This window comes from Daucus carota, chromosome 2, assembly GCF_001625215.2.
Source record: "Daucus carota subsp. sativus chromosome 2, DH1 v3.0, whole genome shotgun sequence".
Lineage (NCBI taxonomy): Eukaryota > Viridiplantae > Streptophyta > Magnoliopsida > Apiales > Apiaceae > Daucus > Daucus carota.
Genome location: NC_030382.2, coordinates 50,736,105 through 50,753,385, shown reverse-complemented (window position 1 = coordinate 50,753,385; position 17,281 = coordinate 50,736,105). Strand labels below are relative to the sequence as shown.

Below are 17,281 nucleotides of genomic sequence, written 5' to 3'. Positions count from 1 at the left end.
GGAGTATGGCAAATGGATATGACACCAACTGATAGTGTTTTTGTAAGAATTTATTTATGTTTTTGTCTTTTGCCAATTGTTTGGCATGGCCGCATCAGTGGGTTGATACATGATATATATGATTGGGTCATGGCCTAAAGAAGCACATTCTAGCGTAAAGAACAGTTCTCATGAAGTTTTTTTTATCTTTGTGACGTTACTATATGCTAGTTTTCTGGGGTCGAATAGCTTGCGCTGATAAATTTGCACAATGATGGTTCTTACTTGTACATCTTAAAAACGAGGGGTTTACAGACTAACGAGGTGGCCCAAAATCAATTGTAAAACTTCAGATCGTTAAACGGGTATAAAACACAAACACTGCAGATACTGGTTGGGGTTGAATATGAAAAAACGGCAATCTCTAACAGAAGTCAGGATGGCCGAGTGGTCTAAGGCGCCAGACTCAAGTTCTGGTTCTCGTGAGAGAGCGTGGGTTCAAATCCCACTTCTGACATTATTTTTTCTAAACTTTCTGCCTTGTACGAAGAAAACATGTTCCGTTGCTGAATGCTGATAGAGCGACAGAATTTGTCAGCATGAACAGCGAAAAGTATACTTGTATTTTAAACTTAAGACGGTGTACAGGGGCCTGATCAGATCTTACCACAGTCCACTCTCTGGTTTACAGGAATGTTAGTGTAATATGTGAGTCGTTTTTGAGCTTAAGTGAACAGTAATTTGAAGCTTTTGTTTTACAGGAGTCGGTCCTTTTTCCTGGATGGAGCTGAAATTTAGAAGAGATGAGGATAGATCTGAAATTTAGAAGAGAGAACCTCCAAATTCTGGGGGTAAAAAATAATATAAACTTGGTCCCGGCGGGGCTCGAACCCGCGACCTTCGGCTCATAAGACCAACGCTCTAACCAAACTGAGCTACGGGACCTTTTGTTCAGATTTTGCACGTTACTGTAATTGGGGATGTGCTTACCTTGTGAGGATAAAAATGCAAACAAATTAACTTGCCAATTTTCATACTAGTGAGGGTGAGGTAAATAGTGCAAACTGCAAAAGAATATTATATTTTACAGAATCAACTTTTGTTCTTCTCTCCAGAATAGATCAACAACGCGGAAATTGCAATGAGTATAAATTACATTCAAAAGTTTCATTGTTACATCAATCAATTCATCATTTATGCCATCAACTTTATTTCCTCATATATAAGATATCCATAAAAGGAATCATCCATGGATTTTTAATACAACACTTGAAAAGAAAAAATTCACCCACTCAAATTCTCGGCAGAACCACTATTCCAGTTGTCATCTTCTCGCCAAATATTTGCAATTTCAGCCCTTGCTTTCTCCAATATCTGCCTCTTCTGCATTTCCAAGTCCCGATGAAAGTTCATCCTCATCATCTCCAACTCTAACATCTGCTTCCTTTTATTATTTTCAACCTTGACATAAATATCACTAAATTTTGTTATAGATTCAGCAATCAATCTAAAAGAAGCTCCAACAGATCTGTTTGTTTGCTTTGGTGGACGGAAATTTGAACCATTTTCCTCAGCCTCAACAGAGTCTGAATTTTCTGAACTGTCACTCATTTCATCTGATCTACAGGCACGATTTAAATACACCCCGGGGTTTTGGACATGCTTTTTGGAGTTCAGAGTATTTACTTCACGTGAAAGTCTTAGTTGCTGAGGGGTTAGTGACAATAACATGTCCATCTTCTCAAAGTACACCCATTGACTAGTTGTACCCCCCATTTCATGTATCTTCGCCGTCTCCTTTTTGTACTTCTTCTTCAATGTATCCAAACGGTTACGACACTGAGTATCTGACCTTTCAAGTTTTGACCTCTGTGAAACCTTGTCTGCAACTTCTTGCCATTCTTCAGACCGAAGGCTCTTCCTCCCACGCTGAATAAACCTATCACCCCAGGCCTCTAGTAGAACAAATGTCTCCTGTTCAGTCCAGTCTGAAAGTGCATTCCGCCCACCATGAGAAGGCTTTGAAGCTGCACTAGTCAGAGCTAAAGGAGCTGTAACTCGAGGAGCGAATTCATAACTTGATAACAAGCTCATCATCTTTCTTTTCTTGGGATGTCTATGTTGATCATTACTTTCAATCCTTCTCCTGTAATCATCATCAGAATTGTCATCATCACTTTGCTCATCTCCATCTTCATCTACGACATCATCTTCATCATTCACATCCTCAACCTTAGCATTCGTCAGAATGGTAGCTTCTTCATTAACATCAATTCCTTCTTCCTCATCCTCCTCATCAACTTCTGGATCATCATCACCTTCCACATATTGATCATCAACATTCTGAGAATAAGATGCATCACAGACAGCAAGCTTTGAGCGAGGGGATGGCTCAAAACCTTGAGTTGCAGCATATGGGTCCTCAGTCTCATCCATTCAACTACTCCAAAGATGTGATTTATAAACAAACAATTTACTCCTATTCCCGATTCTACGAAACCCCCAAAAACATATGAGTTACTCCATAGAGTAATCTACTCAAACAAAGCAACAATACCCAACAAAAATCAAAATTTAGTTCATAACTAACTATTCCCTTCTTTATAGTTTCTAATGCAGCCACAATCCCATGAACAATGATTATTATTCATCTAAGGGTTACACAATTGCATAGCCTACTTAAAAAAGAATACAAGAATCATAATAAACACTGATCTACCAAATTAGTACCACAAAATAACTAAATTAGTACTACTTAGTTATTCTGAACTACTTGAATAGGGAAAAGCATCAAATTTTATCATAAAGATTTCCCCTTCAGTGTGTAATCAATATGAATTCAAAGAGAAGCCCAAGATTCTCACCTTCTTGAACACAAGCATGAGATTTGCTAATTCTTCAAGCTTTTGCAAGAAAGAAGAGCAAACAAGTAGAGAAAAAGGCACTAAATTGTAAGAATTGGAAGCGGCCTAATTATAGTAAAAAAAAGTTGTGGTTTGAGACATCTGGGGTCTGAGGAGGTAATGAGATGAGGCTGCGACTGTCTAGGGATTTGTACAAGGGAAGCGAGGTAGGGTGTGGTCTCACTTGTGCTAAATCCGACTTAAAAAAGGCCCACAAGAGACTGTTCAAGTATACACCGTACAACAAAAATTTAGCTGTAATCACTTTGATACCTCCCTAAAACATGATTCTATAATTTAATTTTAAAATTTTTCTTCTTTAATAAAATTTTATTCTGAAAAAAACTTTCAAAAAATAAATTATAAAACTAACTTTAGAAAAACATTAAAATATGTGCCGCTTCTTCGGTGACTGAGTACTAGTTAATTAATCTATTTATCAATTATTTATCAGAAAATCTTGGATGGAATCACAAAATAATTCAGTATCATTTTATATGAATTGAGGGACTTGATAGGGAGTTTCTATATAGATGAGAGAGGATGGTCAAAAGCTAGAGGTTAAATTAATTTTTCAAATAAATATATTTTATAAAATTTTTAAATTAATTATTTATTGTGTATCTTCACGTGAAAATTTATATTTATATGTTCGTTCTAGTTGTTTGGTCTTAAAAAAATGCTAGGTATTTTAATAAAAATAAACTAAAAAAGTTGAGATAACAGTAATATTATTTGATCTTTTCATGGTCTAATATAATCATATTTGATTTTTTTTATTTAAAAATTTCTTTCAATTTTTTTACTGTGTATAATACTAACAACTCAATATTATCCAAGTAGAAAAATGAGAAAAATATTATACTTCAAGATAAATTAAATAACTGAAATATTTTTCAATTCAAATAAATAAATGAGGATATCCTTCTAAATATACAACTACTTTTCTTTTCGATGCAAAAATATACAACTACTTTTAAAATCAACAGAGTTCAGTTTTTTCTTTCTTTTTGCTTTTTTGAAGAAGAATTTTCTAACTTTTCAAAAATAATATTATTTTTCGTTATCAAAAATAGAATATTTGTGCAATTTACAAATGCCAAAGAAATAAATAAAATTAAAAAGAGCATTTACATTTGTTTATGAGTTCAAATGAAGCAAGAAACAAAGAAACAAATAACCAATCAAAACACACCGGCAGTTTTATAGCATATCCGACGACTCTGCTCATCAGCGATCGAATTTCGTTGAGACTCTGCTGGGAAAGGAGTTTCCGGGTCATCTCCGACTGCCGTTTCTTGAAATGGGTCGGGTTTAATGTTTCTCGGGTCAATCTCAATCCGTCTTATAAGTGTCACTTTTGTTTCTCACTTCCAGTTTCTTGAATTCTCTATACTCTCTATATTCATTTAGGATTCGCTGTAATTTTGCAGAATATCACTATATATACATACATATATTTATCGAATCTATCTCAGTCTGTACTTGTATACCAAACCAAGTCCCAATTTATGATTAAATTGCGTGCCAGTGAAGATATATCATTGGCCCTAATTGTGAATAATTTGGGGGATTTTGGAATTCTTTGGTTTGCGAGAAATTCGGATTGATTTAGGAGAAGTGAGTCATGTTCTATGGGACAGTGGTGTGGGATCCATGGCTCATTGTTGCCCAGATTGTTGGTATACAATGTCTATACTATCTTACTCTAGGAGCTTTCTTGACTATATTTGTTGGGACTCGGGTTTCTCGAATGACTCTAGTTTACTTCTTTGATTATGCAACGGTCACTGCTTCCACTGCTACCGGTTGGTGTGTTATTGTCTCAATTTTGCTCTCTGCTGTAGCAGGGTAAGAATACTACTTGTCTTGGTATATAGTTCATATTTGTATGCAGTTTTGTTTGTTTCACTTCATTTCCGGGGTTGGAGTGGGGGTGGTTGCAATTTGCATTATGTCTTCATTTTGGTAATGCTGCTCATCAGGATTCCGTGATTTCCATTTCATTTACTTTAAATTAAGATGGACAAATTATATGATTTCTCTTATTGAAAAATTGGTGTGAAGTGTGGTACTCTTATGTTTATTGACATGGTTGGCACTCTGTATTCACCATGGATTAGTAAAATTCTTTGATTGTGCAATATTGTGTAATAAGCAGAGAGATTTGCTAGCATATGCGAAACTTTGATTATTTTAAAGTAGATAAATGCAATTCACTGTCTGTGGTAATGCGACGAATCTGGTATATTTTTATTAATTTAGGAACACTTAGGTTCCATTTGCTTACCAGAAAAAGTTTTCCTCAAAAATATTTAAAATTACTTGGGTTCCGTTTGTTTGCCGGAAAACTTTACTAGGAAAATATTTTCCTCTTTTGACATTTGTTTACCATCCCTGAAGTCCAGAATTCAAACAAATGGAGGAAAATCAGAAATTCTGGAAAACATTTTCCTGCGTTTGAATTTGTTTGGTTCCAACAAATAAAATGTTTTCTGAAGGAGAATATTTCTTCGAAAAATGGCATGACGTCCTGGAAAATGCCCTTTTCAAACGACAAAAACATCTTCCAAATTGATCACTCTTCCACCAAATTTTCATATTTTTTTTCAGGATAGTCAAATGGCGTAAAATATTTTCCAGGAATCATTTCTGAGAATATTTTCACGCAAATTATTTCTTGAGAAATTTATTTCCCAGAAAAATAATTTCCGACAAAACAAACAGAGCCTTAGTATCCTTTTATTCACTGAGTAAGCATGCAAGCTGAGCTAAATACTTTATCCAAAAGTTAGTGTTATACACTATAGCATATATATGACAAAGTTGCAAAGTATCTGTTCTTTATCAGTGTGCTTGATTAACTTGATATTCTTTGAAATTCTCATGCTTTTGCAGTGCTGTTTATTTGGTGTACTCAATTGAGAGGGCAAAGAAGTGCTTAGATTTTTCAGCCACTCTGTATATTATTCATCTTTTTATATGCATTGCATATGGCGGCTGGCCTTCATCTATTACGTGGTGGGCTGTAAATGGTACTGGACTTGCAGTCATGGCGCTGCTAGGCGAGTATTTATGTATAACACGTGAACGCCGAGAAATTCCCATCACCAGATTTCGATCAAGTAAGCCAAAATCCTTTCTTCATAATTTTTCATTCCACCATTTCCGTTCCATTCTCTCCTACTGGACACAACTTAACTTCCAGCTTTGTAGTGCATGCTTTCTGGAAGCAGCTTACAAAGTTTTTGCTTTAACTTTTTATATATCAATTGTTGGTTTAAAATTACAATATATTGTATTTTAAGGCGGCCTTGCTATTGTCTGTGAAATGTTTCCTATTAAGAACTGGTTATAAAGCATTAGCATTACCTCTCTGTCTTGAACACAATAGAGGTCGTGAGTGGTACATTTTACTTATTGAACTGAAGGCGTGGATCTGTAAAGAAAGGGTTTTGTGTTTCTTGGCAAATGATAGAAAGGGTTCATTTAATAATTAACTGACAACTTTGACCCAGAACAGGTCTTCATGAAATATCTAATCTTATTTTTAGATAATTGAGATTTTTGGGGCGACATCCTAACATGACCTCATACTCTGATCTATTTGAAAACATTAAGTCTTTCATAATTCATTGTTGTTCAGTGCTTTGAGTACATTAGTTGTAATACTTTTATTTCTTGAATATTTGACTGGTTATCATTGAATATATCTATGAAGCTTCAGTTTACTGTGTACTATATATTTAATTATATATGTTCATTTGTGACACTGATATGCTAAATTTCCATGTTTGAGATGCATCGTTATTTGGGAAACCAGAATCCTCAAAAGCAGAGCCTTACTTCGTTAGTTCAAACATATCTTGTCTCTGCGTAAATCATGTCTAGATTACTGGTTCATTCCTCATTTTGACTGGTCCTCGCAGTTTTACGTATATAATATGGATTTGATCTTGTAGCAATCTATTTTAGATGATTTACATGTAGTAATCTTGCATATGGCTTGTATAATCTTTAGGTAACTGCAAAATACTCTGGAATTTTTTAATTATGTATGTGGTCAACTCCTTCGGGAACGTTATTTAATTTTTTAGGATAATCGCCAAAGTTTAGTGGTTTTTCATCAAACTATAGGGATGCATACTGCAAACCACTTTCTATCAATGACTGTTATGAGTTGATTATTAACTGGCATAGTTGAATGGAACTCTTATTATTCTGGCTTGTTAGTATACGTTATGATTGATAGGCAGGCGCCTTTAATATTGATTTGTTTATAATTTAATTTTATGCAGATGTTTGACTGACCAGAGACCTGAACAGGCAAGAAAAGATTATCTCGGGCCGCTGTCTTCACGATGAAAACGTCATAAGATACCGACGTTACTTGCTTTTCTCGGAGAAATTCAATCATAGAAGCTGTCTGTTATTGTGGGTCCTGATCTGCAGGAAAGCGATGACACTTGAACAAGATGCTTAGAGATGGTATATAATTTTTGAAACAACGAACATAGTTGCATCACTCTGTAATTTTCTGAAAGTTTTATTCTATTTCTCAGCTATGTGAATGCTTTGGAAACCCTTGTCAGGCAATTATGTTTCTAGTTCTTCTAATGGCAATTCAACATGCATAAGAATCTGTCTTTGTAATATTTTAGGGTTCTCGATGATCAGATATATCATGAAACCCTATAACTTATCGATGTTCCAATTTTTGATTATTCATGCCCAATTCCTTAATTTCAATAGACAAATTATACTGGATTGGCCCAGTTTTAAAGAGGATTGCCCTCTGTCGGGCTCTGTGCAAGATGAAAGATGCGAAAAACTCGTCATTTATGATGAAGACCACTTACAAATTATAAATGGCTACAGGAAATAAAACAGGAACATGATGGCCATCAGATTTGTCGGGCCTCGCACTTCAAAATATCACATCCCTCAAATTACATACATAATTACTCGCTACTTAAATTCACCTTGCAATTCAGATATTTAGGTTCAGGGTTGAGACTTCCATGTCGATGAAATGTCATCCACAGCTTCACTGACAGACAAATACATTCCATTCACCCCGAACGAATCTAAAACATTAGAGTTGTGCAGCTTTTCCATCACATTTCCGGCTGGATTTGCCAATACAAACTACAAATGCCAGGAGGTCATTGGTTAAGAAACAATCATCATCATGTGCCGTGTTCAAGTACTCGTTATGTTGTGTGTTTGGTTGGGGAGAACGGAAGGAACTAATGAAATCGGAGAACAAGTTATACCTGTAGTGATTGTTTCTGTAGCATCTTTCCGACTTCACAAATTGTGTCAACGCCGCTTGTATCTATAGCTGTTACAGCTGAAACAAAAATATAAAGGAGGCATTAGAGGACAGCTGATTCTTGTTAGCTAGCTAAGTTTTAGACATGATTAATTGGCATACCTGTCATATCCAGAATAACACACTTCAACGTGCTTTCATTGTTCGCGCTTATCCACTCTTGCTCTTCTCTGATCCATCTTAGCATCCTGCAATTGTAGATTTCGTAAGAACAGGAGGAGCATTTCAGCAATTGAGTTGCGCGAAAGAAAGTTAAGCAGTGGAAAATTTAGATTCTAAACAATGCAGTCTGCACCGACCTTTCCTGTAGATAAGTAGAATTTGCAAAGTAGATAGGAGCCTCAACCGCAACTATGAGAAAAGACGGAACTCTCAGGGCTTCTCTGTATCTACGGAGGCTTTGATAGATGTGCGTGCCTGGAATGTTTCCCAGCGCAGCAGTGTTTGGCCTAGTGACATGCAGAAGGATTTTGAAAACCGAAACTCCAACCTGATGTTTGTGAAGAAAATTTTAGATAAATCCACTCGAGCAGTTAACTAAACAAACATATGATGAACAACTTACTGCGATAGCAAGACCAAGAGGCACTGAGATGAACAATACACCGAAGAAGGAACATAAGCAAGTGATGAAATCAAGTTTGTCTACTTTCCACAATTTTAATGCTGCCTCGTAGTCTATCAGCCCGATCACAGCAGTTATGATAATTGCCCCCAAGATGACATTAGGAGTATAATGAAACAGCGGCATCAGAAACAACAAAGTTATCAGCACAGTTGTTGACATTATTACGTTTGAAACCACTGTTTGTGCTCCAGCATTGTAATTTACAGCAGATCGAGAAAAGGATCCTGCAGCATCAATCAAAATTTTCTTTATAGACATTCATTATCTGAACAGTTAGTACACTCGAATACCAGAAACCAGCCTTAAAAATAAAAAATTAAAAAAGGATCACCAATTAGTACCTGTGGTAACATAACATGAAGAGCAGGAGCCAGCCATGTTCATGAAACCAATAGCCATCATTTCTTGGTTACCATCAACCTGGTAGTTTCTTAATGAAGCAAATGTTCTCCCAACAGCAATTCCTTCCTATAACACCGACATACAAGCAAAAATTTAGGTTGTGTTCACTTATATAGAATGGAAAGAGTGGAGAATGGAATGAAATTTGTACAAGTGAACAGAAAACTTCTGAACATGGGATATCGCTTAACAAATGACTAATGACAAGATGCAAGATCAACAGAGTATGGTTTCATAGATGAGGTAGTTCAAAAGTGCTTACTGTGAGAGATAAAATTCCTGTTACAATCCCGGTTTTCATAGCAAGCCCCAGATAGGAGCCATGAAAATATAGCATGTTTGATGATGGCGGATTCAAGCCCTTGGGCAAGTGTCCAATCTGTTACAAATCGAGGAATAAGAATATGAGGTCTTTTCAAGATTGTTGTGTTGAACAAAACAGTAAGCACAAAGTAGTAAAATTTCTTACAGTTTTGACCATGGGGAGCTTTGATTTGAGGAGGAAGACTATTAGGGTTGAAAGAATAACAGATGTTAATGGGGCAGCTGCTGAAACCCAAAAAAGCTTCTTATTTCTCATGCTCTGCATAAATTAACCAACAATGAAATATTTCAGTAAATGAGAATAAATCAGTTAAAATTTTCCAGTCACATGCAACCACTTACCACTTTTCTTGCTGTTAGTAGAATGAGCAGGAAACTAGCCCCCATAGCAATGGTTTGCCAGGACCACTGCAATAAACATTCATCTATCTATATTAGAACACCTTAATAAAATTGAAAAACTTCCTTTTTGTTTAATATTTATGGTAGTTGCTTACCTCGTCTGTTCGCTCAAAAACAGAGGTCAATACAGGAACTATTTGCATCTTAGTTGTGAAATGAACTATTCCGAGAAGCCCTTTAAGTTGTTGCAGTGATACTATGATTGCTGCACCAGCCATGAATCCAACAAGAGTTGCCTTTGATAAAAAATCAATTACAAATCCCAACCTGTCAAACACCTAATTTTATCAACAGGAGATCCAAGGTAGTGCTCATCATGTACACATGTATGATGTATGCATCAAATTTCTCAAAGACACTGCATAATCATTGTCATTAGATACCATAACTGTATGTTAAAAAATAATAATTGTGTCATGATTAAATCATTTTGATCCTAGAAATATGCTTCTCAGGCCAGGCAGACAGCAGGAAAAATTAACTGTAAAAAAATACTATCTTTTATCACCCAATTACATAAGATTCTTGTGGGGAATAACTTTTTTCCCACTCCATTAACATTAGTGTCATTTTCCTAAAGTATATTATTCTTTTCACTTTCATTTACCAAATACAGCAGCAGCAGTAGTTCAAGCTTTTTCATAATGATAAAGACTGATTACCTTAGCAGACCAAGAGCAGCCTGAAACACTCCGGCAAAGAAAGTTGCAGTAAATGCCAGTTGAAGATAAAGAATTGGCTGATCAGTATAAGAAACCTCCTCACTGAGCATGGTTCCCATCACTAAAGATGCTATCGAAACTGGACCAACGGCTAAATGTCTAGAACTCCCAAGAACGGAGTATATCAAAGGTGGCACAAAACTTGAATCTGTAAAAATTCAATTATGGTTAGTCTAGAGTCTTCATAATCTAAAAGTTAAGCCAACTATAAAGACAGTACAAACTTCATTAGTAGAGTATATTGAGACTTACAAAGACCAACTATAGGTGGCAGATTTGCAAGTTTTGCATAGCTAATACCCTGCACAACAAAAGAACACAATTACATTTTTCCAATAAAATTTATCACACGAAAATTTACAGGGAAAAAAGGTTGATAAAAAGATATATGATCAGCATGCACGACGTTTAACTGAAATTAGATAAATTGTTTTAATTTAGCCAGATAGAAATGGAACCTGAGGGATAGCAAGGCTGGCAATAGTAAGACCAGAAACGACGTCGGACTGAAGAAGCTTAAGATTATAATTAGGCGCCCACACGAAAATAGGGAAGAAAAACTGAAGGCCTAGTACAAGTTTTCTGAACCAGGTCTGGTTTTTGAACCTGTCAAGTGGTGCATCAGGGAAGAAAATCTCCGAGAGTCGTTGGACAAGTTTCTGGAAAGTGGTTCTGGAAGGTGGCAAACAAACTTTATGAACTTCCGGGGGTGGTGGGGGTGGCTGTGACATTGCATCCAGGTACTCAGCTTCTGATGAAAATATAGTAATGTTTGTGGTTGTCTCAGTTCCTCCATAATGCTCTACTCTCTTTGAGTTCCCAACCATTTTGTGTTTTGCAGCCTGGTGTCTAAAAACTCTGAAATTTCAACTTTACTATGGGAGAGTTTGATGAGGGAACAAACACTCTGTCAGGTTTCTTTTATAGGGGAGTTTAGCAAAACTGTAAAACAAAAGTTTCGATTTGTATACCCCACCCAACGAATATAGTGCAAGTATACTGGTGCAATTCTTCTATATATATTTTTTCATTTTACATGTACATGGCTGCACCCTACATTATTATTACCTTTTCTTTTTTTAATTGGACGACATTGTTATTACTTCTATTCTATTTCCATCTTACACGTGTGTCTGCACTTTATTTATTTACTGTATCGATAAACTATTCTATTTATAAATATATATATATAGGCTCATGATCAAATAGAAACCAATTTTAAAATAAAAACTAGAAACCAATACAAGTTAGTGATATTCTCAGTACAATTTAGTGATTATCTCTTTAGGATTTAGTGATCTGTGCTGCAGAATTTAGTGAAAACTCAATCTCCAGATATTAACCAGCTTAGAATCTCCAGATCTGTTCATGTTTTCGATTCAGATGGTGGTGATAGTGGTGGAGATGGTGGAGGTGAAGGTGGAGATGGAGGAAAGATGATTGTAGCGGAGGTTTGGGCGGCTTGAAGTAGGGGGTTGGAGCGTTGCCGGAATAGTGGCGGCTCCGCCTTTGAAGTTGAGTCGAGGTGGAGAAAGAAGTATGAACGAATCTGAAGGAGGTTGAAGCGGCGATTAAGATGGGCCTGGTGAAGATGGAGGTGTGGAGGTTGTGTTGTTAAAGAAATAATGGAGGTGGAGATGGAGATGGAGGTGGTGGTTATGGAGGGGGTGGGCGGCATAGAGGTGGTAGTGGTTATGAAGGAGGCGACGACGGAGGTGGTGGTAGTGGAGGTGGGGTTGGTGAAGATGGAGGTGGGTTTGATGAAGATGGAGGTGGAGATGGGCTTGTTTAAAAATTTAGTGGTATTTGCTTTAGGATTTAGTGATATTTCAGTTTGGTTTTTAGTTTCTAGGATAAGGAGGTTTCTATTGGAGTAAAACTCTATATAGGCTCATGATCAAATAGAAACCACTCTTAAAATAAAAACTAGAAACCAGTTTCCCTACCACTATTTATAACTACGGGTATCACTATATGTAAACAGCGATTTTTATTATCAAAATTGAGATAATCTACTTATCTAAACTATTGATAATCGATTATAGACGATCAATTTCATCCGTAGGAAGGTTATTGGCGGTAGGAAGCCGCAAAAGAAGTTGTATGATGATGGTAAGTAGTCCGTTAATTTTGTAAGTTATGATGGAAAGTGTATATGACTATTGGTGATGATAGACAGTGGTGGCAAGTGATAGAAACGTCTAGTAATGATGGTAAGAGGTCCATTATTACGATCTGGGTGAAGATGATGGTCATATACGTTGCATATATGTGTATATATATATTTATATTCGCGAGATATGCTATATATAAATTAGTGATATGTTATATACTAATTAGTGATTTCTGTAGTTAAAAATAGTGATAAAAAACTGTTCAGGAACTGGTTTTTAGTTTTTATGCTAATTTGGTTTCTATTGGAGTAGGACTCTATATATATATATATATATATATATATATTATAATACACGAAATGTTATGATTTTAAAAATTATATAATTATTTATAACAAATATAGTAAATAAGTTGACTAAATGAATATTTACTTTTTCCTCTCTCAATTTATTGAAAGACTGAAAGTTTTACTGTCATTTTTCTTGGCTCTTTGTTTCTAGTTGAGTACGTAAAATATATGAGAAAAATTAAAATATTATATGAACATCACTATCTTATTAAAAGATCGGAGATTATGGAGAGTATGTAGTATGCAATGCAAGTGAGTTTTGATAATAATATATTTTATAATATATATTATAGTAATAAAATTCATAATCAAATCTCCATATAATCAATTTGCAAAAATACTTTATCACCCAAATTGTTTACAACAGCAACACACTTTACCCGCCAATTTTTATTATTTGCTTTGTTATTATTCACAAAAGATCGAAAGAATGTACCAAGTGTATACCATAGAATATAGTCAACCGGGTTTCTTACACCAGCCATTATTTTGTCACTTCTTTTTCCCGATATAATCAACCACAAGTAAAAATGTCTCGTCAAGCGCTCCAACGAATCATGCCAGGTATAACAGAGACAGCTTAGTCACTGTTTCCTCTTTCTACCACGAGCTTACAGTCACTGTTACATGTTAAATTATATGGAATAAAAATTTTAAAATTATCACTTCAAAAAGAAGCCTCTCAAAAAAGTATCTGATTAAGTATTAAAATCTCCTACTATCGTCTATCGGGACTGAAATATATAGTATTATGATATTAACCAGTTATTACTTGACGGTTATAATAAAATAAAAAATAAAATAATGTAGTTAACCTGAATGAGAAAGCGAGAATCCACAGCAGTCAAAAAAGCATATGCACTAATCAAAATGTTGCACCATCAAATAATTCGCAACCTGCAGCTTGCCACCAAGGGCCGTAATTTATTGAAAAAGGAATATTTTCGATTTTTAGCATTTTCCCCTACCCTCTTGCTGTCCGTGTTTCGATATTTGGCGTACCGTTGAAAAATAAATATACGGCGAAAAGAAAGGGAGAATATATGTGCAAGTGAATCTCATCATACGCGGCGAGTAGTGGTGGATGAGTAGCTTCATTTTAACCTATGGCTATTTCATGCTATAAACAGTTGTAGAAATTATGCACTTGCTCGCCACCATCAACGGCCTGCATTTAAATACAGCAACCACATCATATCCGAAATTCTTTTTTATTTTTTATGTTAAAGTGGCCAAGAATATTCTTAGTTATTAAAATATTAAGAGATTGGTGAAACTTAGCGGCAGGTTTGATAGATGCGGTTAGGGTTTAATTAGAAAATCATTATTTACTTAAATTTTATGAGTAATGTTTTCCAGATTTTATTTGTATCAATTTCTTTTAATCAAATAACGTGGAGGGATGATTTGGGTGATTTATGTACATAGTGGCTCATTAAGATTGTTTATTTATTAATGTTGCAATATAGGAAACAAAATGAGATGAATTAATTAAAACATTATATTTTATAGTGCTAAGATCGAGCGATGGAAGCATGCATGGAGGGAGCTAGACTAGTAGAGCCAGTTGAGTAGAAATGTAGAATATATTCAAAGCAAGCATGGTGAGCATGCGTGCAAGATCAATTTTATGCCTCATCAATCGAACTGGCCATCCATATTATCTTGCATGATCTTCTAATCTCTTCTCTGCCATGGAGCAAGCAAGATAAATGTTATGCGCTAGCTAGCCTGCTGTAGATATCTCCAGTACACTGCTCTATATTCCACTATCTATGCTGTGCATGTTTTAATTTCAAACCCATTTTTTCGCTTTAAAATCTAATTTTTCATAAATGTAGAGTTTATATAATTGTTCACAGATTTATAACGATGATCAATATTGTGTCATTCATTATTTATAAAATAGAATTATATATACCATAAGAGCATCAAATAATTTACACTTACACATGGTTATCCCACATGTTATTACAGTTGCAGTTTTATTTCTTTTAAATCTCAAATTATTAGGAGTAGAGTATATTGTATATATTCTAATACTAAGCCTTGTATTTTTCGTAATTTATGTCCGCTAAAACTTGACATGAAAACCTGAAAAAAGAAATGTTTACCCACAAAATGTCACAAATTAAAAATGATTGATTCTTTTATGTGTCACACATAAGTTTGGGAGGCGGTCGGAAATCCATTTATACTTTGCTCATTGTATAAGTAGTGCAATTAAAGTCGGGCGACCAATCTTGAACGGCATGTGTGTTTTTCGCTTGTGTTTCTCTTTTCGTCATCTTCAAAAAGAAAATCATTAAAATTAAAATGAAACAGTAGACAAGGCTAGTTGACTCCTAGACTTAAAAATAAATATAAATATATTAAAATATAAAAACACAAATGTTGCGGTGTCATGCTGTAAACCTCACCTTTCCGGCGAGAAATAAAGCCGGTTGAAGCATTATTAATATTGTCGATTTCAACTTTCTAGGGAAAATTAAGTATGTGTTGAGCAAGGTAAACAATAAAATTAAATGATTTAAAGTGCCCGCACAATGTGAGACCGAGAGGTAATATAGAGCTACAATTAAATACTCCCTCCGTTTCTTTTTTCTTTTCCCGTTTGTGATGTCGGTACTGTTCATAACATGAGACATATTACTAATTTACATCTAATCTATAAAACTAAATATAGTCATGAGTGATCTTGTTAGATTCGTATTCACGAGTACTTTAATACGGTGAAATTTTTTATATTTAATGCTACTACGAAATGAAAGATATGAACGATCAAAAGTGTGTGTTGGCAAACGTGAAAAGTACAAACACGAAAAGTATTTAGAAACGGAGGGAGTACCTAATTATGACTCATAGGATACTAACCAAGTAAAACAAATAATCTCTCCGTCCCATTTTAAGTGTCCTGTTTTGATTTTCAACTGTCAAATTGATCAACTTTTGACTAAATATAAAGAACAAATTCATCATTATTTTAAAAAACTAAAAAATTACATTTTATAGTAGTATGTATTTTATAATGACATAATTTTTTTTATTTTGAAAAATTATATTATGTGTAAATATCAGTCAAAATTTGGTCAATTTGATCATTTAAAAGTCAAACAGAACAGAGTAGTATTATCCGAAGAAGCTGTAAAACATTATTATAAACTTTTCTAATTTATATAACATGCTACCCGAGTCCAACAATAACTACTTCACTTAATATCTATGATATTGTTCTTACAAATATTATCACAAATTAAGAAAAACATTATAACAAAATTTCTTTAAATCAATGTTTATATATCCAAACAAATAATATCTCCAAATTAATCTTTCGATCATTTACACTCTTCCTGGTATATAATTTTTAAAATAAATAAAGCTAATCACAATGTAGTTAGAAATAATTTGTTTAAATTAGGAAAATAAATGGGGTTAGTGGGGAAGTTTATTCTTTGGAATATTCGATCCACATCCAGCTTTATACTATCCATGTTCCATTGTTCCTTGACGCTAATCATGATTTTATTGACTCATTGTTTGATGATCTTTACAGAAAACTTCAACTTGAAGTCAACTTAAGTGAGCATGAATGTTCAAATATACATATGAATGGATTGTTCAACAGCATACCATCGATCTCCCCCTCCACGAATCTTCTTAATTTTTTAAGTCAAGGTGGTGAACACACTCAAACCCTAAAACGCGGGTACTTGTAAACCAACCCTAGATCATATTAGCTAGCTAGCTATCCAGATAAATATTGTACGCTTAGTTGGACTCCGAATTGGACTGTCCGTCTGCGGGTTAATATATAGTTTGACATTTGTGCTTATATTTTATTGTCTTGAGTCTCTTGACATTTATTTAGTTGAAGTTACTATGCTAGTACGTAGTAATGCAAAACGAGCACCCAGAATTAACACAGTAAAAAACGGCAGTCAGATTATTGGCGGGGCTGCTGTAGGAGAATATTGTTCCTGAAAACAGTACTGCACGTTTCCACTTGTAAATGCATATCGATATGGAAATTTCACGTTTCCACTCCTCTGTGGAATGTGTAAACATTTTCTCGCAGACATTATAATTTTGTGTCGTTTTTTCAGTACCTCGTGGTTTTAGTTT

At 34.8% G+C, this 17,281-nt stretch overlaps 3 protein-coding genes and 2 non-coding genes across 6 annotated transcripts; 2 read left to right on the top strand and 3 right to left on the bottom strand.

The window, feature by feature from the left end:
* Positions 1 to 412: 412 nt before the first annotated feature.
* TRNAL-CAA (transfer RNA leucine (anticodon CAA)) lies at positions 413 to 496 on the top strand. Its single transcript has one exon. It is a non-coding gene; the product is annotated as a tRNA-Leu (tRNA).
* A 353-nt stretch (positions 497 to 849) lies between these two features.
* On the bottom strand, positions 850 to 924 carry TRNAI-UAU (transfer RNA isoleucine (anticodon UAU)). Its single transcript has one exon. It is a non-coding gene; the product is annotated as a tRNA-Ile (tRNA).
* Positions 925 to 1,111: 187 nt separating this feature from the next.
* LOC108208638 (trihelix transcription factor ENAP1) lies at positions 1,112 to 3,068 on the bottom strand. The gene is made up of 2 exons (XM_017379173.2): positions 2,844 to 3,068; positions 1,112 to 2,470 (listed from the first exon to the last, which is right to left on the bottom strand). The coding sequence occupies exon 2, from the start codon at positions 2,413 to 2,415 to the stop codon at positions 1,264 to 1,266; it is 1,152 nt and encodes a 383-aa protein (XP_017234662.1). The 5' UTR covers positions 2,416 to 2,470; positions 2,844 to 3,068; the 3' UTR covers positions 1,112 to 1,263.
* Positions 3,069 to 4,045: 977 nt separating this feature from the next.
* LOC108208639 (uncharacterized) lies at positions 4,046 to 7,606 on the top strand. Of its 2 annotated transcripts, none has more exons than XM_017379176.2 (3): positions 4,046 to 4,733; positions 5,781 to 6,007; positions 7,181 to 7,606. In XM_017379176.2, the coding sequence occupies exons 1-3, from the start codon at positions 4,510 to 4,512 to the stop codon at positions 7,186 to 7,188; spliced, it is 459 nt and encodes a 152-aa protein (XP_017234665.1). In that variant the 5' UTR covers positions 4,046 to 4,509; the 3' UTR covers positions 7,189 to 7,606. The 2 variants fall into 2 exon arrangements, with proteins under 2 accessions (XP_017234665.1, XP_017234663.1); XM_017379174.2 differs by having other exon boundaries at positions 4,368 to 4,733; positions 7,209 to 7,505.
* Positions 7,607 to 7,704: 98 nt separating this feature from the next.
* LOC108208637 (probable sulfate transporter 3.4) lies at positions 7,705 to 11,612 on the bottom strand. Its single transcript, XM_017379171.2, has 13 exons — positions 11,154 to 11,612; positions 10,948 to 10,996; positions 10,636 to 10,843; positions 10,069 to 10,240; positions 9,914 to 9,979; positions 9,717 to 9,830; positions 9,510 to 9,626; positions 9,187 to 9,313; positions 8,783 to 9,069; positions 8,517 to 8,707; positions 8,320 to 8,405; positions 8,159 to 8,235; positions 7,705 to 8,030 (listed from the first exon to the last, which is right to left on the bottom strand). Exons 1-13 carry the CDS (start codon positions 11,520 to 11,522, stop codon positions 7,887 to 7,889), a joined length of 2,007 nt encoding a protein of 668 aa, XP_017234660.1. The 5' UTR covers positions 11,523 to 11,612; the 3' UTR covers positions 7,705 to 7,886.
* Positions 11,613 to 17,281: the final 5,669 nt, after the last annotated feature.

Excerpts from the sequence above, each read along its gene's own strand:
- LOC108208639 (XM_017379174.2), top strand. The coding sequence starts at position 4,510 with ATGTTCTATGGGACAGTGGTGTGGGATCCATGGCTCATTGTTGCCCAG. Across the intron at positions 4,734-5,780 it reads TTGCTCTCTGCTGTAGCAGG|TGCTGTTTATTTGGTGTACT; the intron begins GTAAGAATACTA and ends ATGCTTTTGCAG. Across the intron at positions 6,008-7,208 it reads CATCACCAGATTTCGATCAA|GCAAGAAAAGATTATCTCGG; the intron begins GTAAGCCAAAAT and ends AGACCTGAACAG.
- LOC108208638 (XM_017379173.2), bottom strand. The coding sequence starts at position 2,415 with ATGGATGAGACTGAGGACCCATATGCTGCAACTCAAGGTTTTGAGCCA.
- LOC108208637 (XM_017379171.2), bottom strand. The coding sequence starts at position 11,522 with ATGGTTGGGAACTCAAAGAGAGTAGAGCATTATGGAGGAACTGAGACA. Across the intron at positions 10,844-10,947 it reads GCCACCTATAGTTGGTCTTT|ATTCAAGTTTTGTGCCACCT; the intron begins GTAAGTCTCAAT and ends GAATTTTTACAG. Across the intron at positions 8,031-8,158 it reads TACAGAAACAATCACTACAG|TTTGTATTGGCAAATCCAGC; the intron begins GTATAACTTGTT and ends TGGCATTTGTAG.